Source organism: Desmodus rotundus, chromosome 1 (assembly GCF_022682495.2).
Source record: "Desmodus rotundus isolate HL8 chromosome 1, HLdesRot8A.1, whole genome shotgun sequence".
Taxonomy (NCBI): Eukaryota; Metazoa; Chordata; class Mammalia; order Chiroptera; family Phyllostomidae; genus Desmodus; species Desmodus rotundus.
In genome coordinates this window covers 100,669,078-100,695,572 of record NC_071387.1, presented here as the reverse complement: position 1 = coordinate 100,695,572, position 26,495 = coordinate 100,669,078, and the positions used below count along the sequence as shown (strand labels likewise).

Sequence of the window (26,495 nt, the reverse complement as noted above, 5' to 3'; positions counted from 1 at the left end):
ACTATGGCCGGCCTGTGGGGCTGGTGCACTCACATGGGAGCCACACCAGGGCACAGGCAGAGGTTTCCAGAGCAGGGAGGAGGGCTGGAAGAGCCTGCAGGAAAGAGAAAGAGGAGCAGGGGTGAATGCCTTTGCAGAGATGCTATGCCCCACTCTATGTCTGGCCTAAGAACCCACAGATGGTCCTGGGTGCCCCCCCAGAGTACCTTCTAGTGACCCCTGGGCTCCTCAGCCCCAGCACAAATCAAGGCACTGGGCATGCCAGCCCTGGTGGCCATGGAGCACACACTGAATCACCAGTCTGCTCTAGGGTGCGCCCATGCACAAGAAGGCTCAATAACCCTGAACAGCTCCTATGTTTTCTGAGGTCTGAGAGAGACAGGCCCCCTGCAGCATTCACAGTAGTTAGAAGTGGCCATGTCTGAGCAGCGCTCTCATTTACAAGGTGTCCACCTCAGGGAGCTTCGCTGTAAGCTGTTGATGTCGCTGGTGTTAAGGCTGACATCTGAGCAGGATCTACAGCATCTGAGCATGCCTGAGACATAGCAGCTCCAGACACCCCTTGGAAGGGTAACGAGTGGCTATGGATGGGTGGGGAGATGGGGCTTGAGCTTTTGGTACCTTTCCCTTTTTTGAACCATGTGAATGCATTATTTTTTAAAAAGTCATTCAGGAAGTGAAAAAATAAAGTTCTGGCCAAGGGCTCAAGGACTCTGCTTTCCTCCAAGTTTCCATGAGTGGATCAGGAACTACCTCAGCCCTCGGTGCAGCAAGTACCTATCCAGAGCCTTCTGTCTTACTGTTCAAAGCACCAGGCCCTCCATTTCTCAGCATCATCATCCCACTCAGTTCTGCTCCCATTCCCCACCACCTGTTCTGGCATACCTGTTGGAGACCGGGCACACCCGCCCCACGACGCTCTGCTCCTGAGCCCTTGTAGCACCGGGCCTGCAGCCGGGGCAGGCAACGGGCCAGCTCCTCTACAGAGTACAGCCAAGGTCAGGTGGCCAGGAAGGTGGGCTCCACAGGGCGCCGAGGGGTGGGACCTGTTGGAGGCTGCCCGGCTGGCATCACATGGTCCGGCTATACTCAATGCCGCCCTTGGTGGAAATGCTTGACCATGGCAGGAAACTGCAGAGCAGGCTGTGGGCCTGGCGGTAAATCCTGTGTGGGATGGAGCAGGGGCTCAGGTTTGCTAGAGCAGAGCCCAGGTGCTGGATGTAGTCCGTGGGGCTCTGTTAAGGAAGACACCAACTCGCTTTGCCCACACCCCCCTAGGGTGGTGCTGTCAGCAGGGGCCCGAAGAGCAACCTGCAGGACTGTGTGCAGACAGCATGCCATTCTTAAGGGAGGCCAAGAGTCTGATCCGCCTCTGCAGAGTGCTGGCAAAGCTCCTTAGATGGAGGGGCCTCCACCATGAAAAATAATAAAGGTCAGCACATGGGTACAAGAGGACCATCCAGGCAAGGGCTCAGGCATATGGATACCCAGACTAAGGCTGAAGGATAGGGACTGGATGCTGCAGGGAGGGGTACAGTAAAAGAGCAAATGTTCGCCCTGGCTGGTGTGGCTCAATGGACTGAATGCTGGCCCGTGAACCAAAGGGTTGCAGGCCCGGTCTCCAGTAGGGGGTGCATGAGAGGCAACCACACATTGATGTTTCTCTCCCTCTCTTTCTCTCTCCCTTACCCCTCTCTAAAAATAAAATCTTTAAAAAAAATAAAAAAAAAAAAAAGAGCAAATGTTCCTGGTGCTCTCCCTACTCTTAATCCTCAGAGGGGCAGGGCTGTGTCCCTGTGACATGGAGGGGTCGACAGTGCTACACCTTAGACAGCACAGAGACCCATCTTCACACAAGCGTGGAGGCCTGTGCGTCCTTGTACCACCTTTCTCTTTCCCGCGCATTTTCCTATGAAATGGACAAATCCCAGACTCATTTATTTAATTACACACACATGCAGACGCAGTATTTTCTGGCCCACGCCCTATGACTATTAAGAAGTCTTCTGGCTTCCCCCTTACCTGTCAAGGGCTAGAGAGAGTTAAAGAGGAGGGAGCAGGGAAGGGACATACCTCTGAGTCTTGTACCCCACACCCCATATTCAAGTGCTCAAAACAACAAATAACTCTTTCATCTCGTTTTTCCATGCCAGCACACAGGCCCCACGAGGGCAGGGGCTTTTGTCTATTTTGTTCATTGCTGTAGCCTCTGCATGCCAGCAACAGGAGGCTTTCAACCAACTACTGGATGAATGAATGGACAGAGGGATGAGTGGATCTTGGACCAGGAGGGTGAAAAATCCACCCCTCATGCTGAGCTGAAGTCCAGGAACACTGAGTGTCAAACCACGTCTGGCTTCCCAATATCTGCCACCAGACCATCATTTCCAAATACATGCAGACCAGACTACCCACAATACCGTCTCGTTGGAGAAAAATGCGTCCTGTGAGCTTGGCCTTGTGAATGTCATCTGAAAGTGACCACAGCTCCAGCTGGTTCACAGGCCCTACTAAGAAGCCAGTCCCTCGCCCCTGAGAAGAAAGGATATAGGATGGTCCAGGGAGGGTGGCCGCCATTGATGTAGAGGACATAGGTGAAGCCATCTTTGAGGACCCCACGGATGGAGTAGTAATAGGGGAGATAGTGGTGCTGCTTAAAGTCTCTGTTTTCGTAGAAGTTTATTGCTGTGTTGTTGGTGGTGAGGACGTGCAGGTAGATGGCTTTGCAGTGGTCCTGGGCAGTGGTGGATATGTGATCCTTTAAACTCTCAAGTAGAAGAGAACCTGCAGGTAAACGGGCAGCAGTCAGGATGGCAGAGAGGTGAGGAGGAAGCATGAGGCAGACAAGACAGTCACCTACAGATCTCTCTGCCATTGTATCAAAGACTGACTTCGCATAACCAGCTACTGTCAAAGTCCCTAAAATCCCACAGCCAGACAGAGCCTGTTAGCTGCAGACCGCTGGGTGCCCAGGACCACGGACCCAGGCTGCATAGTTCCCTCTCAAGGGCTGGACCCCCAGTGGAGGCTCACTAACTTTTCAGACAACAAGAAGTCTAAACCTAAGGCCAGGAAAATGGGGAACGGGCAGGCCTGGGTTACAATAAAGACTGCTATTCGCTGGCTGTGTGGGGAATTTGCAGGTAATATGGATGGTATGGCACCCCAGGTGTGATAGGCATCTGCTACATGGCAGCCAGGACTGTTTCTTCAATTATGTTTTCTCTGCTCTTAATGAAAAATGCCTAATGACCAGACTTAAGCTGTGTGTAAGGCAGCAGGTATGGTCAAGAGGTGCCCATTCTATAATGAGGACCTTTGGAAGTTGTTAGTAATTTGATCTCATCACACTTGGGCATGAGGCCATAGTAGAAAGACCTGGTAATGTGTGGACAGTTCATGGGCTGAAATGAAAGTCAATTTGGGGGGTGGGGTGCAGGAGACCTGTTGAGAGGAGGATGAAGGTCTGATGCAAAACGGAGGAGGGGTAGAGACACAGACAGAGGGATACTGAAGAGCAAGAGTCATCCAGATTTGGGAAGTGACTAGATGTGGGTGGGTAGGGTGTATGAGCCCGGCCCCCCTTACCTATGCCGTGCTTCCTGAATTCCTTCACTACTCCCAGACTCAGAATGTATGCAACTTGTGTGTCAACAGAGAAGTTGGAGGCTAGAATATCTCCATCCTAAAGAAACAGTCAGAAATAAAGTCAGGTCCACATGAAGTCAGTTGAAGTACCCGGTCCCACCGTAGAACACATCTCATATGCTAACTCTCCCACCCACAACACCTCAGGGGACACTGGGGCAGGAAGGGACAGAACAGAGCGTGACGGAGAGTCACCCCTACTCCATGGAAACCAGAGGGTATGGGCCTTTCTGCTAAAAACCGTTAAAAATAAGGACACTCACAAAAAGTTGTTTCTCTTTGGAATGGGTGGTAGGCCATACAAGGAAGGACACTGACCCAGGCAAGTGCGGCTATGGTGGCCACAGGAAATGACTACGCTGCGTGGGCTCTGCGTGGTGCTTGCACACGGCAGCTGACACACCAAGAGACCAAACAGCCAGACAAACACAGTGTCTCCACACAAAGTTGAAAAGGGGGGATTAATATTAGTAAGGGGGATAAATTGTAATGGAAAAAATACAATAAAAAAAAAAACTATTTAAAAAGAAAAGAAAAGTTTAACGGATCCTGCACTGCCTCGGATGGTCTTGGAGTAAAGAGGGTGGGCAGCTTGGGCAGCCCCGCTGCTGTGCACACCAGGCAGAGCGGCATGCCGCGGCCGGCTACCCCGTGCGTGTCTCTTGGTTTCGGAGAAAGAATTCTCGACTGAGAGTTGTGAATTCGACCACCATGAGGTTCTGATGTTCTTCTACCTCACAAAAAAGAAGGCTCAGTGAATTATCCTCCCTGGAAAGGACGCTTGGCGACTTGGCCTCTCTGGTTAAGTGAGTGACTCCTGTGTGCTGGGAGTGGGTTGGCCTGTTCCTGTCCCCTCTCCCCACTCTCCTGGCCCTGGCCCCGGCTCTAGCACTCCACACCACAGATAAGCTAGATATAAGCAAACTCAGTTTCAGGGAAGGGAGTATCCTTATTATTCTGGTTACTTTAAGCCCATAAAAGGGTCAGGGAGGTAAGGCAGGCACTTCATTTCCCAGCTGGTGTCTAATAGGCCCTGCTTTCTCTTCCCAGTGTTGAATTCGTCCAGCCTCTCAGCAGGGCCCAACAAAGTGCCAGAGTGCTGTATCTTAGCACTAAAAAGGCGGGAGAAAAGTTACTCAGAAGAAACCAACTTTGCCAAAATCTAATAATGGGCAAATTAGGGGGAAAAAATTGAGTGTGTCTGGTCTTTAAAAAAGAGAGAGATCCTTCTTGCATTTTTAAAGAAACAGCCTCAAGCCAAACAAAAAGAAGCAGTTGCCAGTTGGTGGACTTTGTTCTCCTCCTTGGAGTAAATACCCACGTGGGAAATGCCACTCAGTCGTTAAGATGACCAAAATCATTAGGCAGAATCTTGACCCAAGTCAACCACACGGAACAATGTGTTTGTGACCATGACCTCGCATTTTACATTCAGAGCAGGACTTGCTAACCTGGGGTCCACAGACTCTCCAGGGTTCTCAGATAGGTCTTGGAGGGGTCTATGAAGTTGAATAAAAAATATATATCTTTATTTTCACTAACCTCTAACTGAAACTTAACATTTCCTTCAACACACCACAGCAGTATTAGCAGTTTCTGTGACACTGTCATCAATACAAATCACAGTCCCTCGCAACTTCAGAGTCTCAGTGGGCCCCCCTCCTAACTTCAAAATGACAGTCCTTAGTAAGAAGCTGTGGTCAGGACTTGTTACTGAACGCACATACGACTGCATCACGTACACAGAGAAAGAAACCAGCAGGGTGTGAGTCTGGGCTCCTCAGAGAGAGGTCCACAGAGCAGGCAGCACGATTCTGTCCCAGGGCCCCGGCAGCCCCATCATCACCGCACATACTTACCTCCTTGTGTATCTTGGTCCTACTTTTTATTTCAGCTACTATCATTCCTACAATGGTGCCCCTGTAGGTTGCGGCGAGTGAAAAGAACTTCTTGTTGGAGGTGATGTCACGATACCATGAGTCTGGGTACCTGAGGAGAACAAACTCAGGTGAAACTGCCAAAGGCCAAGTCCAATTTACATTGTGCTTCAGACAGGGGACCCACAGGGGACTCGAGCTACTCTGTCCACTGCTCCAGGGTCGACAAGGAGCCTACCACTGAGTCTCCACTAAAGTGTATCATTCTCAGTGAATCATCTTCTTAAAGCAGCAATCCATCAGGACAAGATGGGGAATTTCTGATGGGAAAATGGTTTGATAAGATGTAAGATAAGGGGCAGGGCTGGGACCCTTCCATGACATTGTCTTCCTGTGAGCAGTGCCTGGGGGGGGCAGCTGGAAGAGTTCAGACTCAAGACCTTTGGTAGCCCGAGGGGAGCAGGGAAGAGAATGTTTCCTGCAAAGTCCTAGGACACAGTGATGAAAGGCAGGTGACTCAGCCCCAGAAAAGGAGACTTAGTGACAGGGAAAGGGCACTAGGGGCTTTAAGGGTCTGTGGCTTTGCTTCTTAACTTGGGACACAAGTTAGCCCAGATGCCTTTCTTGAGGCTGAGAGCTGGAAGAGGGTGTCAGACCCTCCACTGTGTGGAGATTCAGCAGAGAGGTGCTCTGCTTGTGTCTGCTCTGCAGAGGCCACTGAGCAGCCACCAGAAGGCCCTACGGGGCCGGAGCACTGTCCAAGCTCCTCTATGGTTGCAGTGGGTGAAATCTGAGATGAAGACTCATAGACATACAATGTTCAGCAGGATCTTGTTTATTTTTAATTTTTAAAAGTTTGCACCTATTTTTCTCAACAAAAGCTCTATGTGCATATTACAAAAAAAAATGTAGGAAATACAGTCAAGCAAAACGAAATAAACTTGTAACTACTAATAATCTACCCATCCCAAAATACAAAACACACTTTGCTAGATGGTACATATCTTCATAGGCTTTTACCTTGTGCATGCTTTCAAATGAAAGTAGAACTGTGGTACATACTATTTTCTAATCTGCTTTTTTCATTTACTATCATGTAAAAAAAAAATTCTTGTATATATCTTGAATGACAGATATTTTTTTCCTGACTGAGTAATATGGCATTTCTGCATGTACATGCCCTAATATATGTCACCAGTTCCTTACTGGTAAGTAACTTAAGTTGCTTCTCAATTTTCAGATTTATAAACAGCACTGAATCAAACATCTTTGTAATTAAAGTTTCTCAGCAAAGCCCTTTCGGGGAACTCTTTGCATAAGGGACACAGTGAGGTGGTGAGGCTCTGATGGCCGTCAAGGAGCAGGGCCTGGATACTTTGACAGGCAAGATAACTCTGGGCCACCATGACACCTCCAGGTCATCCTCACCTTTGCACAAGCCTGCCAGCTTCAGTGGATCTGTGGGTACTACCCCCATCTGCTCCCCCACCCCTCCAATCTGCAGCTGGGGGCAGCGGGGGCCACTCAACTTACTCAATGGGGAACCAGTCGCCACAAAGATGCTTCACAGTGTCTATGTCATCGTGGCAGAGGAGGCGCAGGCTGACCTCGCTGAGGGCGCTGGATGGCACCACCTCTGTCATTCACACCTGCAGGGAGAGAAGCAGTGTCAGGAAGGCAGCCAACCGTCCTCCCCCAAACCCCCTATCTAGCCCACGGACCCCATCATGGCACACTTACTTCCTCTTCCTCCTCCTAACCTGTGAGGCAGGAAAGACAGGAAGAGTAATGCCTTCCCCCATGGATGGCAGTGCCCTCAGTAACTGCATGAAGCAATTATTGTCCCTCACAATGATCCCCTGTACCAGGTGTCACAGTCGCCCCCACACTGCAGACAAGGAAACTGAGGCTTGGGAAGGGCTGGCAGGATGGAGACCTAGGGTCCCCTCACTGTTCACGTAAGACACTCCTGACCCCCAGAGAGCAGCCTGCCTTTGGTCAGCTTTTTCTCTCCTCTCTGCCCCTCTGAGCTGCCCTCTGAGCACCATTCCTGCCCAGCTGGTCTCCTGTCTCCCTCATGCCGCCATTTCTCCACTGCATAAAGCACAGGCCCCATCAGCTCCACTGCCCCGACTTGGGCCAGTGGCCACCACCCCTTTAAGAGCAGCCTGGGCGGGGTCCAATGACCTGCTGGATTTCTAGAAGTGGCACTTGCTGGGTGGGTCATTTTTCCTCCTTTATCCAGCAGATAAAGACTTATGAGAAAAAAGGAGAGAGAGAGAGAGACTTTGCAAGACACCAGATGTTCAAATCAGCGGTCAGGAGTTGCTGACCACTGTTTTAAATCAGGAAATTGCATTCAGCCCAGGTTGCCGATGGAGCAGCTGCCCTGGGTCCAGTTAAAGTAAGGCAAGGAGGCAGGGAGGAAGGCCAGGATTGGACTCTGACAAAGGGAGCAAAGGAGTCTTTTTTCTTTCTGTGGAAAGCTGGTAATAAAAGGCAAAGGATCGTGCATTTACCACATCTTTTTAGGAGGAATAATGATAGAACTGAAATGTCATAACTTTGTAACTGCTGATGAAAATAACCAAGACAAGCAAGATTCATCAAAGGCTTTTTTTAAACCACCTAGTGGAGGGTGTTGGGGAGCAGATGTGAGGCATGAAGGCACCCACAGGCCTTATTGATCACAAAGGAAAAGCCTTTCAATTTCAACCTCGATTCTGCGCTCACCACTTCCCCAGTGAAGCAGCCCAGCTTCTCTGACCAGTGCCATAGGCGTGAAATCCACAAAGCCCTCCGGTTCCTGCCTAAAATGCTGCGCCTGCAGCCAATCGTACTCCGGACCTAACTTCACAACTACAGATGATACCCGGCACACAGGCACACATCCTACAGCACCGTGGCATCGGACACGCACAGAAGGGTGGCATTCTGCAAGACGCCTGGCCTGGTCTCTTCAAAAAGTCAATGTCATTAAAAAAACAAAGGCAGACTAAAAGACAAAAGGAGACCTACAACCAAATGTAATGTGTAAAACCCCTACTGGGGGAAAAAAAAAGTCAAAACAACATTTGGTAATAATTTAATTACAAGCTAGACAGCAGATGGAATTGTCATTAACTGTCTTAGATGTGACAGGGTACAAGTGGTTGTATAGAAAGTCTCAGGCCATGTGTGCTGAAACATTCTGGAGTAAAACATGAGGTCTAAAACTAACTTTAAACGTTCAAAAAAAAATCTCAGCTACTTAGGAAGCAAATAGGACAAAATGTTATTAACTGTTGAATCCGGTTGGCAAGTAAGATATAATATAGGAATATACTGTCCATACATTCGATTTTTCTATCATGTATCTGAAATTTTAAACAATAAACATTAAGATCAGGGAGGCCCTGAAAGGGACTAACTTGCCTAAACTCACTCTAGAAACCACAGTTCAGCAGGTGGGCACCATGACAGTCCCGCTGATGCCCAAAGGCCAAGGGACCAAATGTCCTGCTCTTATTGCTCAGCAAGCACAAGTGGAGTGTCCCTTGGCAATTCTTCAAGGTCACCTGCTCCCTTGACCCCCGCTTGTACCTGGTTCTCACAAAACCTCAGGCATTCCTGTGAGGGTCCCCAGGAAGGCCGTGTCCTAACCTGCTACCTGCCATCAGGGCTGAAATCCACCCTGAGGCTTGACCACAGGGCCAGCGGGGCAGCTGCTCAGCCCCTGAGCCCTGGACACATCCCCAGTGTACTGTGCCCGGCAAGAATGGCTCCTTTGAGGGCCGGCCATGGGCAGCCCCGCCAAGGATCAGGTGCTGCTGGGTAGTCAGGCCCAGGGCAGGAGCCCCTCCATCTGGATAATGGCAGGTCAGCTGCTATGCCCCTTCCCCTTCATGGTACCAGCCAGCCTGAGGGGGAGCATCTGGGGTGGGGGTTCTAGAGGGCACATCTGCAGGGCTGGAAATATCACTGTGACCTTGGTGACTTCAAAACAGACATACAGGGTGGGTAGGGAGGGAGGAGGGGGCAGAGGTACTGCAGAAACTCCATGGCTCTGGGACCACCCTAGGTTTGGTCTTTCTAGAATAGACTCCAAGGGGTGGGGAATGCACCACCCTGACCTGTCCCTCTGCACAGCATGACTCAAGAGTTGAAATAAGGGGGCGGGAGGGGTAGAGGGATCGAGCAAAAAAGAAAAAGAGAAAGAACTCATGGACAAGGACAACAGTGTGGTGACTGTTGGGGGTGGGGTGGGTGGAGGTGGAAGAGGATTAGGGGAGATAAATGGTGATGGAAAAAATAAAATGTAAAAAAAAAAAAAAGTTGAAATGACAAGGGACCTACTTTCTTCTCCCTTCTGTTTTCAGGAAGCATCTGAACACTGCCCACGTGATATCTGTAAGGCGAGGGGGGGGCCCTCCTGTGACCCCGCTCGCAGCACTGAGTGCCGGCCCTTATCCGGCCTGCATGCCCCCGGGCTCTGAGGGGTCTGGAAAGGAAGCTCTTCAGGACAAGAAACGGGAATGTTCCTGCCTGAGGCCTGATGGATCCCAACAGGTGTTAGGTCAGGAAGAAGCTGAGGTACCACTCGCATCTTAGGAAGGACAAGTGTTCCCAGCAGTGCTGGAGAAGTCTAGGCACTCAGCAGGGGACAGAGGTGGTCTCTGGATGCACACTCTTTATGGAACCTCGAGAGCTGAGCTGACCCAGACAAGTCTCTCCAGGCAGGGATGACAAAACAATGGACAGGATCATCACAAAAGTTAACGGGAGAGGCCTGTCCTTTCACTACTGCTGGGCTGTGTTTATATGAGTCCTTAGTTCCAAACACAAAACAAAACCAAAATACCAACCAAATAAGAAATACCCCCAGACATGGCAGATCTGAACTTCCCATGTTATCTGTTTTCTTTTCGTTAAGACGCACATTCAGAAAGTAAGACACTGTCTGGCCCAATGTCTTGTAAACAGCTTGACTATCTGGCCTACACAGCAGGGCCACTCCAGTGACCAGCGCCCCTCCCATGGCCACTGCTCCAGGTGCCCATCCCCGAGGGCACCCAGGACTGTCTATGTTCTGGTGAGTGTGACCTCAGGGACCTCATGCTGCCTAAGTGGCTAGCTACCTCTTGGGAGATGGACTGGCTGACCAAAATAGGCAGGTCCTGAGTTTTTATGAGTCATCTCTGTCCAAAATATATCCTAGCAGTCACTGGCTAGGAGGTGACTCCCTAGTCGTCCTGGGTAAAAGGGCTGTTTGCTCCACGGAACACAACTGTGTGGGTTCAACAGGTCCACTGCCGAAAGCACGACGGAGACCAGCACATCACAGCCCCCAGCTGTGATGGAGGTTTCTCCATGGAGGTTTCTGGACAGCTTCCCTGGAGGTTTCTCCACAACCTCTACCACACAGGTGACCCTCCCTTCCCCTAGAAAAGGAACAGATTCCACACCCACACCCACACACACACACACACACACTGAAGGTGTTTTTATCTTGTTAGATATGAGAATAGCTTCGTGGTTATGCAGAAGATGTCCATATTCTTTGAGATGCACACTGAATATGTAGGGGTGAAATGACAAAATGATGTTCTGGATTTTAATTCAGTTGGAGCAAAGGTGGCAAAATATTAATAACTGTTGATCTGGATGATGGGTATGCCAAGTGAATGTTTAAAAAAAATATTCGAAACTAAAATTAACCACTGACCAACCAAACTTCTCCACCTAGGCTGAGTTTCGGATATGGACAGCAGGTTTTCCGGGAGACAGATTTCAATGCCTCTGGTGTCTTCACTGGGAGCTCTGGGAAGCTGCGTCACAGCCTTTGCACACCTCCTCCCTGGGGACAGTGAGTTCTCAGCCGATCCCGGGTGGCTAACTGCTGAGCACTCTGGATCCCAGACGAGTCAGGCACCGGATTCACAATGTTATGAGGGCAGAGATTACTGTTTGGGACCCATCTTAACCAACCCTCCAACTCTACTAAGGTTTTAAAGAGTGACAGCGCAGACACGTGCTGTGCAGTCTACGGACACAGGGCGTTGTTTTAGGAGCTGTGCTTGAAGTTGCCCAAGTTGCTAGGTATCACCACAGGGCCACTTGAAGGCAACACCCTTCCTTTTCCCTCAGGGCCAAGAAAACTGGGAAAGGCAGAAAGCCCTGTCAAAAATGTGAGCCTCTGGAACACAGTCAACGATCCTACATCACCCCAGGCCCAGGCAAGGCCTGGGCATCAATGCAGTCTTTCTGGAGAGGGCTCCTGAGACAAGGGTCTTCCTCTCTCTGTTGTAATCGGCTCCAGGGAAAATCCTGGCGGGAGGAGCCCAATTACCTAACCACCTCCCTAATCCAAGTGCCCAAACAAGATGATCTATAAAAATTCTGCTCAACGCCCTAGTGATAATATAACCCCTGCTCTAACCTGAGCAAGGAAGTACGAGTGGGAGTCCACTGTGGGCTCACCAAAAACCAGCCCTCAAGCGGAAGCAACCCCAATGTCCGTCAATGGATGACCGGACTCAAAATGTGGTCCATCCATACAGTGGGTATTTAGCACTATGCCTGCTACAACGTGGATGAACACCAAAAACAATGTTGAGTGACAGAAGGGCCACACACCCGATGAATCCATGTATATGAAATGTCCAGAACGGTCAAATCCATAGGGACAGACAGTAGATTAGGGGTTGCCTACAGTAGGGAGACCTGGAGGGTGATGGCAGAGGGTGTGGGGTTTCTTTTGGAGTGGCGAAAATGTTCTGAAATAAATGTGACGGATGCGCAGCTCTGTGAACACACCACCCATGCTGAAAGGCGCACTGGGGATGGGTGAACTGTGTGGCATGTATGACATGAGGGCGTTACAGCCTCAAAAAATGCTGTTAAAAATACAGCCCTCATCTTGAGAGTGAATGATTCTTTTGTGAGCAAATGGATAAAAAAGATTCTTTTTGAAGTAAGTCATAGTAAATTCCAGAAAGAATCACAAGCTTTCCCGCCTGCAAGTCAAACTGCAGGGATCATGCAGGTGCCCTGTGGTGGGGCTCCTTTAGTGGGGTTGGCCCAGGGCCCACCTCCTATGGGCCCACCACCGTGCCAGGTCTGCTAGGGTGGGGCTGGGGATGCTCTGGGGAAGACGAGGCTGAAGATCACGGAGGCACAGACCCACAGAGATGAGGCAGAGCCACCAGCCCGCCAAGGCCAACGGGGTAGCTTACTCCAGATTTGGGCCGACTTTAGTATGTCACATTCAAAGAAAAAAAAAATCTGTCAGTGGCTTGGAATGTGTAAGAAGTGACCAAAGAAAGTTATCAAGTCTCAACTAAGCACATGTGTGTTGCCCACGAGTTTTCAGGGGGTAGCTGCTTAGATGATTTCGAGAAAGGAAAGATCACTCTAGATTTCCCCTAGCTAGAAAATTAACACAAACCGCAAACCACCGGATAAATGTAAAGTCAGCTTTCAGCCCCAATGCATGACGCGTGCCAGGAAACTCCATATTGTCCTCTTCCCTGGCAAACCAGCTCTGGTGGTTGGTCTGGGTCTGACAGGCTCAAGCCAGCCCAAAAATCAGGGTGACTTGACTGCTCACCCTCATCACCCTTGGCAGAGCTCCAGATGTCTCATCGGCTGTGCCCCAGTTTTCTTAACCAAGAGCAAATGTGCTCTGAGCTCCTCCTACAAAAAGGAGCTGCAGGACAGGCTGCTGTCAGCTTGCTCTCACCAGTCACTCCACCAGAGCTGGCAGGATGAGTGCAGGCAACTGGCAAAACCAGCTGGCAAAGCCAGGGTCTGGATGGCCACAGACAGACCTGGGACACCTGAGGAGCTGGAGCCACTGCCCAGTCAGTAAGCGCTAAGATGCAAGGCCTTGACCTCTGTGGTTGCCTCAGCAGAGGACTGACTGCAGAGGCTGTGGGTGGGGCACTTCCTGAGGGGGTGGAACTGTTCTGTATCTTGATGGTGGTGGTTACACAAATGAACACATATGCACACGTTAAAACTCATTGAGCAGATTCTCTTGTATGTATATAAGCTTCAACAAAGTTAATGCTAAAAGATTAAAAAACCACGTACTTTGAGGTTTGATAGGAAAGGGAGAGATCCATAATAAATCAGCATCTCTTATGCCCTGGGATTTACATATTTTTCTCCTAGTATCCTTGGGACAAGGCTCTTGACCAAAAGGGGCAGGTTTGTTCCCTGTTCAGTTTTCAAGAAAAACAGTGGTCTCCAAGACACACAGCTATTTGTGGATTCTCACATCCCTATTAAAAGTCCTTCCATGTTTTGCAAAGGCCAGTTCTTCAGATGCCTTGATTTAAAAACAGAAACGTCACATTTAACTAAGGGAGAAAGCAGGATATTACAGCGCCTAATCTGCCCCAGCCCAGCTGACAGAAAGGCACAGGAGAAGGAGAATCTGGCACCCTGTGCCAGTGAAAGAAGGAACAGAGTCAGAGAGGACGACTTTAGAGATGGCGGCAACGCAGGTGGGAGGCTGGTGTGGCAAGTGGCTGGTTTACCGCTGAAGGAACAAGTCAGGGAACCCACATATGGCACCTGTAGGGACCCCACTGGTCCATCCAGAACCATCCATCACGTACTAATCTCTTATCACTATGGGCTATTGTTAGAGCTCAAAGGACAAAAATTCTAAGACTTGCTAGAGAACAGGTGACAGTGGGCAAAACCAGAGCAGAGGCCCAGGGTTAGGCCCTCTGTTCTGTTCTGAGCCCTGGGGAGCTGATGGGATGGGCACCGAAGCCACAGATGCACAAGCCACCTCTTGGTATATATTTCCTTACAAAGACACTGACGTGTCTACATTACAACAGTAGGGACATTCTGTACAGAAGAACTCGGTTCACTTGAGTTTTAAAAAATTTTTATTTACTGATTTTAGTGGGGGCGGGGGGAAACATCAATGTGTTGATCCACTTAGTTTTGCATTCATTGGTTGATCCTTGTATGTGCCCTGACTTGGGATCCAACCTGCAACCTTGGTGTATCGGGATGACGCTCTAACCAACTGAGGAACCTGGCTAGTGCCACTGAGGTTTTAAGTGAAAATATGAAGCTGCAAAGGTCAAGCTTGTGGTGCAAATTCTTCCCAGGGATTCCTGGGTCTGCATCATGTTCTTGGCCTTTAAGAGGAGGAGGAGTGAAGTAATTCAAGGAGGGGCAGAAACTGGATTCTCCAAGACCCAGATGAAGGGCCTGCTGGCTCAACCCTCCTTCCGTCCTTTCTCCTTCCGCAAACCCCGTCTTCCTGAGGGTATCTGCAAGCCTTGTCTTTCTTCTGCGCTGAATGACCTTTCTGGTCCCTTTACCCAAGGCTGCTTTTTCCTGAGGACTCCGTGGTGGCTCTAAGGATATGACGTCTGGATGTCTGGGCATTCTCTCCCCCACAATGCTTCCCAAGTGCCTCTATGTGCTCAACCAGGGGGACAGATGAAAGTGGAAGACTGGCTGCCAAGATGTCCTTAAGTCCTCAGGAGCATTTTCTATCTCCCTGCCATGTCCTGGAGATTCAGAATCTGGGGGGCTTGAAATGGAACTGTTCTGGGTTCTGGGGGGGGTCCTGGCATCGTCATGACACCCACAGGTCCCTCTACTCCCACGCCAAGTAATAAAGCCAGGAACAATGCCATTTGCTGCAGAGCCCTCCCCTTTGTAGACTGTGTCCTGAGGCCCTAGGTCCAGAGGGCCTCTCCCTTGCTCCAAGATAATGCTTCTGGGTCCCAGACAAGCTGCACTGAACTTTAAAAAACCCCCCTTTCACATCTGGCCACTGTGACTTGGTTGGAGCATTGTCCCATAACCAGAAGATTGTGGGTTCAATCCCTGGTCCGAGCATGGGTGTGTGTGACCCCCAGGTCTGGAAGTGCACAATCCCCAGTATGGGCACTTACAGTAGGCAACTGATTGATGCTTCTCTCTCGCATCAATGTTTCTCTCTCCCCCTTCCTCTTTCTCTAAAAGCAATGGGGAAAAAAGTCCTCAGGTGAGTATAAACAAATTTTTTTAATTAAAAAAAAAAAATCACTCTTTCCTCTTAATGGCTCCTGCCCTGGCTGGGTAGCTCAATTGGTTAGAGCATCATCCCAATACACCAATGTTGCAGGTTCCATTCCTGGCCAGGGCACATATAAGAATCAACCAATGAATGCAAAAATAGGTGAACGAATTGATGTTTCTTACCCCCCTTTCTCTCTCTCTTTAAGATCAATACATACAAATTTTTTAAAAAGTGCTCTGGGCTCTACCCTTGACCTCAGCAGACTTAAGAGTATTCAGGCCAGCCATGACCACACTGCACCCTCCACCGCCCTAGAACCTTCCCTTCCTTCTCTTCTTCTACCTCCAGTGGTTCCAAAGCAAACTTCCTCTTCAAAAAGACTAGGCAACCTCCACTTATGCTCCGGATGCTGGAGTCACCGTGACCCAGGGTCAAATCCCAGCCGATGTCCACTGAGACATCTGTCCTGCTCCATGCTTCAGCTTTCTTATCTGTCTCTGGGAAGACAAACGAGATGGCCACTTCCAAAGGGCCACCCCAATCCCTCGCCCAGCTCCTTGTCTGCTCTCTCCCTGGCTCATGCACCCTGTTCTTCAACATTTTCAACCTTCCCTTTTGCACAAATCCCCCTCCAATGGGCTGTAAATACATGTGTACCCTCTTTTGGACAAGCCTCCTGCCACCTTCTTTCCCTTCAACATAACCACTTACAACACCACATTTGCTGCCACCTTCTTGCTTTATTCCTGCCCTGTACTTTCTGCTCCATCACACCGGGGATGAGAAACCAACAGCTTCCCGTCCCTGAAATCCAGCAGCTCTCCCTCGGGAATTGCCTCCTCTGACTCTCTACAGCTCACACTTCAGTTGACCCCTTTCTCGATCCCCCGACTCCCTTCACTCTATGACAAAGCACTACCCTGGTCTTTTCCCAGCACCCAGGCTTTTTCTCAAGTGAAACACCAAGAAAGATTAGCACTCTTCCATGGCACAAGGATTAAAGACCACCAGGCCTTCAGGAATGCGAAATTCTGCAGATGCCATATTTACAGACTTGGAAAATTCAACAATAAACTTCAAGCTCTTGCATTTAGGGTAGAGAGAGGAGAAAAGAAAAAATAAACCAGTGATGGGCACAGGACACTGCCTTGCTCATCAGTAAAATGGGTCAAGGGATAAAAGGAGAGAGTGAGAGAAACAGTGAACGCTTTTCATGGCTGGTCTGTTCAAAGGAGCAGCTGCCAACGGGGGCGGTAAGCCGTTTCCTGGGAAGCCTGGGCTGCTTCCAAAACTTCAGTGTAGAAAGAACATGATTACTTTACAGGGTGACAAGAAATGAACACTCAGCACTCTAGTACCAAACAGCCTTCTTCTTAAAATCCAACCATCACACTCTCAGGGGAGCCCGTATATTCGTGACATTTAATTTAAGACACATGTTGCCCTGACTGGTGTGGCTCAGTGGGTAGGGTGGTGTCCTGCAAACTGAAAGGTCACCATTTCGATCCCCAGTCAGGGCACATGCCTGGGTTGTGAGGGTCAGGTCCCTGGTTGGGGGCATGTGAGAGGCAACCAATCAATGATTCTCTCACACATCAATGTTTTTCTTCCTCTCTTCTACTTTCTCTAAAAATAAATAAATCAATCTTAAAAAGTATGTACATAAATCAAGAGCTATATTTAAAAAAAGACACATCTCTTCAAGCATAAATTGATGACACTGAAGGATTCCATTTGCATGAAATTCTGAAACTGGCCAAGGGAACTGCTGGTGACAGAAATCAGAAAGTGGTTAAGAGGGGGACACTGAGAAGGGGCATAAGGCAACTTGCTGGGGCGATGTCGATGTTCTGTGTCTCCGTCAGTGGTCATCAGACACATGCATCTGCTCACTTAAAATCTGAACACTTGGCTGTATGTTAATTACACCTCAACTTTAAAGATGACAACAGGGGGTTCCGGTGTGGTCCCAGGTCCAGACCATTCTTTCCTTTGGGCCAAAGAGTCTATCATCCCCTAAATTTCATACTGAGAATCTACTTCGTTTTTTATTTACCAAAATTGTATTGAAAATCCAAGCCCTGCTCTAGGTACTGGGGTTGCAGCAATAGGCAGTTAGAAATCTCGGGTTACACGGGGGAGGGGGTGTATAGGGGACTGAGGTTTGGGCTTTCCTGCACCATTACAGATACTCACAGAAACCACTTTCTCTTGTTCAAAGAATGCCATGGCGAAACAGCACACGATGGACAGGAAAAGGGCTGTCAACTCGGCTGTGTGGGGAGGGGCTGACACAACTGTGCGGAAGGGATGCTCTGCTCCCTGAGCCACAAGAACAAAGGCAGGGGTTCGATGCCCTTGCCTCTTCCCCAAACTGCACCTCAGATCCAAGGGGTCCTACTAAGAAAATGAGAAACATCTACATGTGGCAACATCTTTATCTTTTTTTAAAAAGTGTAGTAAAATATATATAGATTTTATCATTTTAACCATTTTTAAGAGTACACGTCAGTGGCATCAAATACACTCACATTGTTGCATGACCACCACCAATGATGGCCGCCAACGACCACCATCTCCTGAAACTTTTCATCTTCCCAAACTGAAACTCTGTTCTCCCTGCTCCTCCTGCTGCAGCCTCCAGCCACCATCTCACTTTCTGTCTCTACAAATGACAACAGCAACATTTTATGCTTACTGACACCTCTTCACTCAAAATGTCAACTTGAAAGGAAGCCTTCAATTTCACTTAATCGGACTTCCATCAGTCTCCCACAGGTGCGGCTCCACCCACAGCACGGCCTCTTCGACTTCCCAGGAAGGGAAGATGCCAGACCCAAGCATCACTTCAGCACGACAGAGGCCTCCACGACAGTTCACAGCATCATGTACTTCGGAGACGTGCTCTTCAGCTTTCCATTGTGTTCAAGATGAGATCTTACTGTGTTTGAAATTCTACTTTACCATTTTGCTTTTTTATTTCACGTCCACAGTAAAACGACCAGATGAGAAAGGCAAGTTCTCAGGCCACCACTGTGCGTACGTACAACTTGTATACCCCAGCGCTCCTTCAGAAGGCATTTGGGCTAACCTTGGTCATGGCAGTCTGAGAGAGTCCTCTCATTGTTCTCAGGACCACACCAGAGCAGCTAATGAGCTTCTACAGGAAGGAGGGCTGGATTGTGGTATCCCACCGAGGACTATTTGCCTTTTGTGGCCCCATTAGGTCAGTGTCATAACTGGAGAAGGACAGCCCAGGTTCAGAGAAAGTGACTAGGACAAAAAGGAAGAACAGAGATAAGAGCAGGACCTGGGAGGGTCTGAACTGGGGGCCAGAGACATGAAACCAAGACCATAAAACAGACAGAGAGACCTCATGGTTCCATTGCCTGAAAGCTCAGAATAGTCACCTTCCTGGAATAGAAAATGAGGGCACAGATGAGCCTGCGCTGCCAGCTCGCATGGTTACACGGAAAGATGCAGCTAGAGCTCAAAGCAGAGACAAGCGGGGTGGATGAGCTATAAGGATGGTTTGGTCAAGTAGTACCTTTGCAAAACAAAACTACCTGTATGATTACATTTTTGCCAGATGGGAATCAAAGGGTAGTAAAGTACCCAAGACTGGACCATGCCCGGGGCTCAAAACCTAAAGAGGATTGGTTCTTCTACAGAGAACCTCAATAGCTACAAGCAAACCTAACATCGTTTAATTTGAGACCTTTTTTTTTTTTTTTACAACGAGCTTGGGCTGTTTTTATTATCAGGAAAAAAAGACTTTCAGGTGGTATATAAAAATTATGAGCACACTTTTATATTAAAATAATCTTGTGCTGTTTTCAATAACTTTGACATTTTATAGTGTCTCTTCAAATTGTTAAGTAGAATAATTACCCATTTTGCTCCAAAATAGACTCAGTGCCAGTTTTTAAATCCCATACTATTGCAGTAACATGGCATTTTGTGCACTGATGCCAGAAATAAACAGATTCAAAGTTGTAATGAAGCAAAGAGGGGCTGGTTGTGGATAAGGGTGCTGAACAGACTTGTAAAAATATTTTAAAGGGTTCCTGTGTAATCATTAAAAAGCAGTTTTAGCCCTGGCTGGTATGGCTCAGTGGATTGAGCACCGGCCTGCCCACTGAGATGTCACTGGTTCAATTCCCAGTCAGGGTACATGCCTGGATTGCAAGCCAGGTCCCCAGTCAGGGGTGTAGGAGAGGCCATAGATCGATGTATCTCTTGCACATCCATGTTTCTCTCCCTCCCTTCCCCTCTCTCTCTGAAAATAAATAAATAAATATCCCAATGAAAAGATTGAAAGTAAAATAATGAGAAAAAACAGCAATTTTAGTGGCTACCTAAAATCCAACTTTAAAAAATATGTATGTTTTAAGACAATCACTTAAAAAAAGGTTTAAAAATAACATTACCCCCATCCCTTTTTGAGGGAAGGGAATGTTCTTTTAAACCTTTTTGACTATGAACAAACTATGAACATATGTTCACAGAATAAGAATTCACATGTGCCCTGGCTGGTATGGCTCAGTGGATTGAGTGCCAGCCTGAGAATCGAAAGGTCGCCAGTTTGATTCCCAGTCAGGGCACATGCCTGGGTTGTGGGGCCAGGTCCCCCACTAGAGGCCTGAGGGAGGTAACCAATCGATGTTTCTCTCCCTCTCTTTCCCTCTCCTTTCTTCTCTCTCTAACATAAAAAAATAAATAAATATAATATTTTAAAAAGTTTTTATTTTTTAAACATTTCATATGCAATATAAAGGAGAAAGTAAGAATCCCCTATTCACCCCATTGCTCATAAAATCACTGTTAATGGTTTCTGGTGTTTTCTACAAGAAAATTAGTATTTTAAATAAAGAGGGCTTGTCTGGCAAGGGGCCCAAGGTAGTCTTTTGGGGTGTACAGGTAGCTCATGCCATTACCATTTATCAAGCAGTGTACTTTTCTCTATGTATATTTTAATGAAAAGGTTAAAAATGGAAGGCCAGGGTAAAAGGGAAGTACCAATACCTTGAAAATAAGTATAAAGAGCAGCAAGAATCTACTAGGGAGACCTTCTGAATAGTTTACAACTAGAGTCATCCTCCAAAAAGAAACGAATTTGGAAAAGGTACCCAGCATCACTCCCATGAAGTACGGGAATGATGGAAACATTGTTGCATTACATATTCCAGATAAGAATTCTTTTTAGTACCTAAGGGACAATTACCCACAGCCTATTTTGTAAAATGAAATTGCTTTCTTCTGCTATTTTCAAGATGGGCCCAAATTTTAATATTTTGCTGCTCAAACAGACCCTATTTCAGTAATGCACGTAACAAGAAAAGAACACAATTTGATTTTAAAAAAATAACTATTCAACAAAAGAACTGAAAAAAATTTCTTTTCACATTGTGGTCTGTTAAAGATGACAAAATACTTTTCTTCGGCCTTCCTATGGAAGCAAAGGTAACAGAGTCTTTCTCAAATGTTTGTTCTGTGTCTCTATCCACAACAACCTCCTCTTTCCTTCTTTACAACTGTGAAACTGTTTAGAATGTTGATTTCTGGCATCAGTACAAAAAATGCCAAGCCATTCCATGGGTATGAAGTTTAAAAGTTAGCACTAAGAGTTTATTTTGGGACAAAATGGATAATCATTCTACCTACAATTTGAAGACACATTTAAAAATCTCTAAGTTTTCATACTCATAGAGAATTCTTGCCATCATTATTTGGAGTGTCTGGCCCCTCCCTGACATGTGGGCCCTGCCTGAGCAGGAAGTATGTTTCAAGTGAAGGGATGGGGAGTCTGAGATGCTAACAGGATGGGACTAGGGACTGGCTCTTACTTGCTGTTAATCTCCATCCACCTAACCATCTCAGCTCAGAGCCGTGGCCACCTCAGGGTGACTGCCATGTGCCCGCCAGCCTCCACAGCCAGATACTCAAGCTCCATCAAGCACCAGTTCCCGTATTGGCATGAACCCCAAACCACTTCCTGTAGAAAGCCCTGGCTCCCTGTTCAGATCCCCTTCCTAGGACTTCACAAGCACTGAGCAAACACCTTAAGGTTCGTAACAGAATATGAACCCTACTATACGCACGCTGGGTTTTCAAACACACAGTTCTCTTTAAGGAGCAATGTTAGCTGACCGGGTCTCAAATAACTCTGAACTGACCTGCTGGCCCATTCCTATCAGAGGTCATGCTAAAAAGAGTGGTATTTAGGGAAGGAGGCCTAATACTGGAGTTATCGTGGATACTAACAAATATTTGCTAAATCAAACTCAGCATTTGAACTTAGCCAGAAAAAGACCGAGTAGTTCCAGCATCATTCTTGCAGGTCAGCATTTTACTTGAAAGCGCTACACATGGACACAAGCAGGACCAGCTTCAATGCAGAGTCTATACATCAAGTATGTTTTCTACAAACAAGGGACTGAGACAGAAAAACCATGAGGGCTTTGTGGATTCTTTCCAGAGAGATGTTGAAGGTGGAAAATGGAGATAAAATGTAGAGATAGAGAAGCCACCGTAGGAAAAGACACTGTCTCATAAGCAGTCAGCTTTCTGTTCAGGTTGAAGAGCTGTCACCAACAGTGAGACCTCTGGGCTGTTTCAGCAGACAGAAGACATGCACTGGTCTGAACGGAGAGCTCTGACAGTGAGCTTCTCTACAGTGAGTTCCTGGTGGCTGTTGCAATATGAAGATGCCACGTCCACCTGTTCTAAATGCACTTCAGGCTTGAGACATCAAACTGTTGCTAACAGGTACACTGAGGCTTGGAGACGGGGCAGAGCACCCAGGTCAGCAGCACCCTTCTCAGTTCAGGTGTATCTTTAATCTCCTTCCAATCTCCTATCATCCAGGAATTTTCTTCCATCCAGGGCATGCTGTTACTCAACAACTTCAACAAGTCATATCCCAAATCTGGAATAGGCGTGGTTAAAATAAACAGTGACAAAGTCACTGCAAGTTACAACTGGGAGAGGCCAAAGATAGGAAATACACAGGCCTTTTAAAAATGTGTCTATATTTGTTATTCTGACCTGTTAATATCTCTCCATGTCCTGGCTTTTTTCTTATAGGTTTTGTTTTCATAGAAAACCAGATAGCTCGGTATGATGGAACTGAAGCAAACCATGGTCCAACGGAGAAGGACTCATGAACACTGCACTCTCAAAGGGCCGATTTGGACATTAATTCTTATGGCTACAAAATTCTGGAATGGAGGAGCTGAAGACCTCTGTGCACTGCCATGGCTGATTTGTCCATTTGGAAAGATGACTGGGACTTACCGTATTTTGCCGTGTATAATGTGCTCCCGTCCATAATGCACCCTCAGGTTTTTGACCCAAACTTACAGGAAAAAAATCTTTCATTTTAAATTTTTAAGTCAATTATTTATTTACTTATAGTTAGAAACAAAACCGATTATCATATTCCAGGGTATTATTTTGCATACATATATCATCATTGCTTTCTAGAGTTACGCTCTTAACACATAAGTGTAAGTAAAAGAACTAGAAACATTTATATAGATATGGAATTAGTACTACCCATGTATAATGTACATCCTTATTTTTCCCTAAAAAATTTGGGCAAAAAGTGCACATTATACAAGACAAAATACATGTATATTTCAGCCACCCTTGAGTTTCTTCTAGTCTTTAATACCATCTTCTCTAACTGAGCTTAAAATGACTCAGGGACTTGAGGGGGAAGGCTAAAGAGATGGGGGAGGGGAGAGAGAGAGAACGAATATGAATGACTGAATTTGTTTTTGTTTTCAGTCCCTTTCAATGCAATGATGCTCAAGACTCCCCTTCTTCCCTGGCACTATTGCCCGTAGAACTTCTATCACTCATCTCGACTTTACGAAGTGCTAGGAGGGTTTCAGTATTTCTGTAGATGACCTGGAGTAACTGTCCCAGTTCAGTCAAACATTAACTAGGGGTTTTCTGTCTTTAGTTCTCTGGTAAAGTACCTGTAACCGGCAATGTTCTCTCCAGTTCTGACACTAGGATTAACAACCACTCCAGGCACCACAAGGAACTACTGCATGGGGCTGTTATCCTTTCCTTCAGGACAAATGAGTAACAAAATCATATGGCTCGAGAACTTGGCAGAACGAAAACAGATCAATGAAACAGCCAATGTCCACGTTTACTGCACAGTTACTCCTTGCCTCGTCTCAGGTCCTGGGCTCCGTCACCCGCTGGGCAGGCACACAGACACTTGCTGTTAGTGGTTCAAAGAAGGCCCACAGCGTCCCTCAAAATGTTCCCAGTGGGACAAACCACAGATGCTACAGATTCCCTCTGTTCCTTAGGAAGTGCCCAATTCGGCGGAGAAAGTCAGAGTAGGGTGTGCATATAAACTACCAGAAAAGTAAGGAACTGATTTATCTTACTACGAGAAGGTACAGCTGAAGAACAAGTGGAGACGGCCAAGACAGAGCCCCCAGGCTTTCAGGAGTTCACAGGAGAGCAAACAAGCCGGCAAAACAACTACAAACCGTGCAACAAGTACAAAGTCAGTCGAGGAGGCAGCGAGTTGTTCAACTGTGAAAAGGCCGGACACTTGAACCTCGAGTGAGACCCAGCGGGTAATGCGGGGCAGGCTGCATTCCGGTCCCAGACATCCCCAGCAACTCGTCCTGGGGCCCGGCACCGAGGCGCCCTAGGCGAAAGGGCCGACTCCCACCTAACGCTGGGAACCACGCCCCTCGGCACCCCTGGGGTTTGGGGTGCTGCCCCGCCTCACCCCGCGGCCCCCTCCTCACTCCTGCCCCGCGCGAGGTCAGTGGTGGCCCCGAAACCCCGCGGCGAGATGGGGGACCGAGTGGCGTGAGTGCCCCTCGGCCTCCCTCCCCCAGCCCCCAAGGCCCCCTGCGCCACCGCTCGCCCCAACCCGAGCTCCTCCTCCTCTCTATTCAGGATCCTTCGCCCAGAGCAGGGCCCGCGCCTCCACCACAAGCCAGAGCCCCCGGGACCTCACCTCAGTTGGGAGCCGGCCGCAGCGCACGGCGCCGTGGGGCTCAACGCATCCTGGGGTCGCAAGGAGCCGGAAGTGGGGCCGCACGGAGCCCCGTAACGAGTTATGTAACCGGCAGGGGCCGCAGCCGCTACCGAGACGGCGGTCCGCGGCACTTCCGCCCCTCGTGCTGGGCCGGCAGCCCATTGGCCACTGGGGCTCACGTAGGTTGCCGCCTCCCCGAGGCCGACGCCGCCATCTTAGGAGCGGGCAGGCCTCCCTGAAACGAGCGGCGGCGAAGCTGGGACGCTGGTGGGGGAGCGTTTGCGGGGTGAGGGGGGCGTATGGAGGGTGGGGGGAAGCTCTGACAGTTCACTAGGGTGCCCAGATGAGGCGGGCCTGATCCTAAGGGCCCTACGCGCAGACTGGCCCGTTGCTCACAGCTCTCCGGTTCTCGGCTACATTTCCCTTGTTTGGTCTTGTGCTTGTGCGTGATTGAACGACTCACCCGGCTGGCAAGCAGCACCACCCTGTCTAGCGCCGGACTTCAGGCCAACAGTCCGAGGTCCATCTCCGCAGAAAGGCAGTTTAGGGCTGTTACTGTGTAAATGGGCAGGGGTCAGTTGCCCTCAAATTGCAGGAGGGCCTTATCACAAGATGCAGGGAATCGTGTTGAGCAAAATCTGATGTTAACTGTAAAGCAGGAATTTATTCTTAGCCTCCCAATATCTGGAACAATGGTTCATATAGCCAAAGTGGAATAAAAAGGGCCTGCTTACAGCCAAGGGCTACAGCGACCAATCCTTAAAGGATTTAATTCATATTCAAGAGAATAAACATCACAGATTAAAAGTCTAAATAAAATATTGTCAGAAATGTTAAAACCTTATTCTTTTAACATTTTGACAAGGAAATGGTACCTAAATAGATTTAAAGTTTTAAGGTAACTTGTATAAAGAGATCGAGTAGTATAACAATGCGATAGAAAACAAGGAATAAATCATCCATTATCTACGTATGTGTAGTGGCTGGGAGAATCCTGATTTATGTAAAGTAACCTGTATTTACATTTCCTTTTTGGTAGCTGTTTCTGTAAGTTCCTATCTTTTGTAAAAGGCAAAAAAAAAAAATCATGGGCACAATGAAAACTAATATAACAGTATTTACAACTCTGCAGAGTTAAAGATTTAAGTACTACAAACATACTACTGTAAGCAAAAACGCTATGGTAAACCGTGTTTAGGCCCATTCAGAAATGAGCACTCTACACAATTTATTTAATGTGTCATTAAATTGCTTATTAATTAATAAACGTATTGCAAAACATTAAGAGTAATTAGAAAGAGCCACACAATACATCAAGATAAAGGACAATAGGACACTTAAGAGTGAGGTGGGAGAATAAAATGCAGACTTTGAAGCCCTACGTACTTTCTAGAGATGGGCTGCAAATTTAGATCCAATCTTTCCAGAATCCACTTTGAGGAGAGTGTGTCAGAAGTGGCTAATCGTCCCCTAGTGTCCATTGTCCCATTCCTCTTCCCCTCCCCCTCCCCTTCCCCTCCTAAAAAATAACTGCTTTATTATATCTTCTCGGAGCTATAGAACCTTACCCTCTATAGCAGGTAAATAGCTGTCAAGCTAGGTTTATATTTCTTGGCCTCCCTTGGGGCAAAGGTGAGGCTATGTGCCAAAGTTTTTACCAATGGACAACAGTGAAAGTGATAGGCATCTTCTGTGTTATGTCCTCAAAAGGAACTTGCTTAAATGTTAACAATTGATGAAGCTAGGTGAAGGGTACATAGATGTTTACTACATTATTCTTTCAGATGATCCCATTTGAAAATTTTTAAATAACAAGAGTTAAAAAAAGAAAATTACTTGCTTTCCTTGTCCTCTCTCTCCCCTTTCCCCATGGATGCAGTGGTAAGCCCCTTCAATCATACAACAGAAGCAAAACCCTAAGTATGTCCTTGCT

At 47.8% G+C, this 26,495-nt stretch overlaps 1 protein-coding gene across 3 annotated transcripts; it reads right to left on the bottom strand.

Annotated features, from left to right (window-relative positions):
* Positions 1 to 924: 924 nt before the first annotated feature.
* NAA60 (N-alpha-acetyltransferase 60, NatF catalytic subunit) lies at positions 925 to 24,705 on the bottom strand. 3 transcript variants are annotated; one of them, XM_045189804.3, is made up of 7 exons: positions 24,542 to 24,705; positions 17,740 to 17,940; positions 7,059 to 7,174; positions 5,508 to 5,637; positions 3,589 to 3,685; positions 2,550 to 2,784; positions 931 to 1,227 (listed from the first exon to the last, which is right to left on the bottom strand). In XM_045189804.3, exons 3-7 carry the CDS (start codon positions 7,166 to 7,168, stop codon positions 1,071 to 1,073), a joined length of 729 nt encoding a protein of 242 aa, XP_045045739.1. In that variant the 5' UTR covers positions 7,169 to 7,174; positions 17,740 to 17,940; positions 24,542 to 24,705; the 3' UTR covers positions 931 to 1,070. The 3 variants fall into 3 exon arrangements, with proteins under 3 accessions (XP_024409058.1, XP_045045739.1, XP_053784727.1); XM_024553290.4 differs by lacking the exon at positions 17,740 to 17,940 and having other exon boundaries at positions 925 to 1,227; positions 24,542 to 24,704; XM_053928752.2 differs by lacking the exon at positions 24,542 to 24,705 and having other exon boundaries at positions 17,740 to 17,943.
* Positions 24,706 to 26,495: the final 1,790 nt, after the last annotated feature.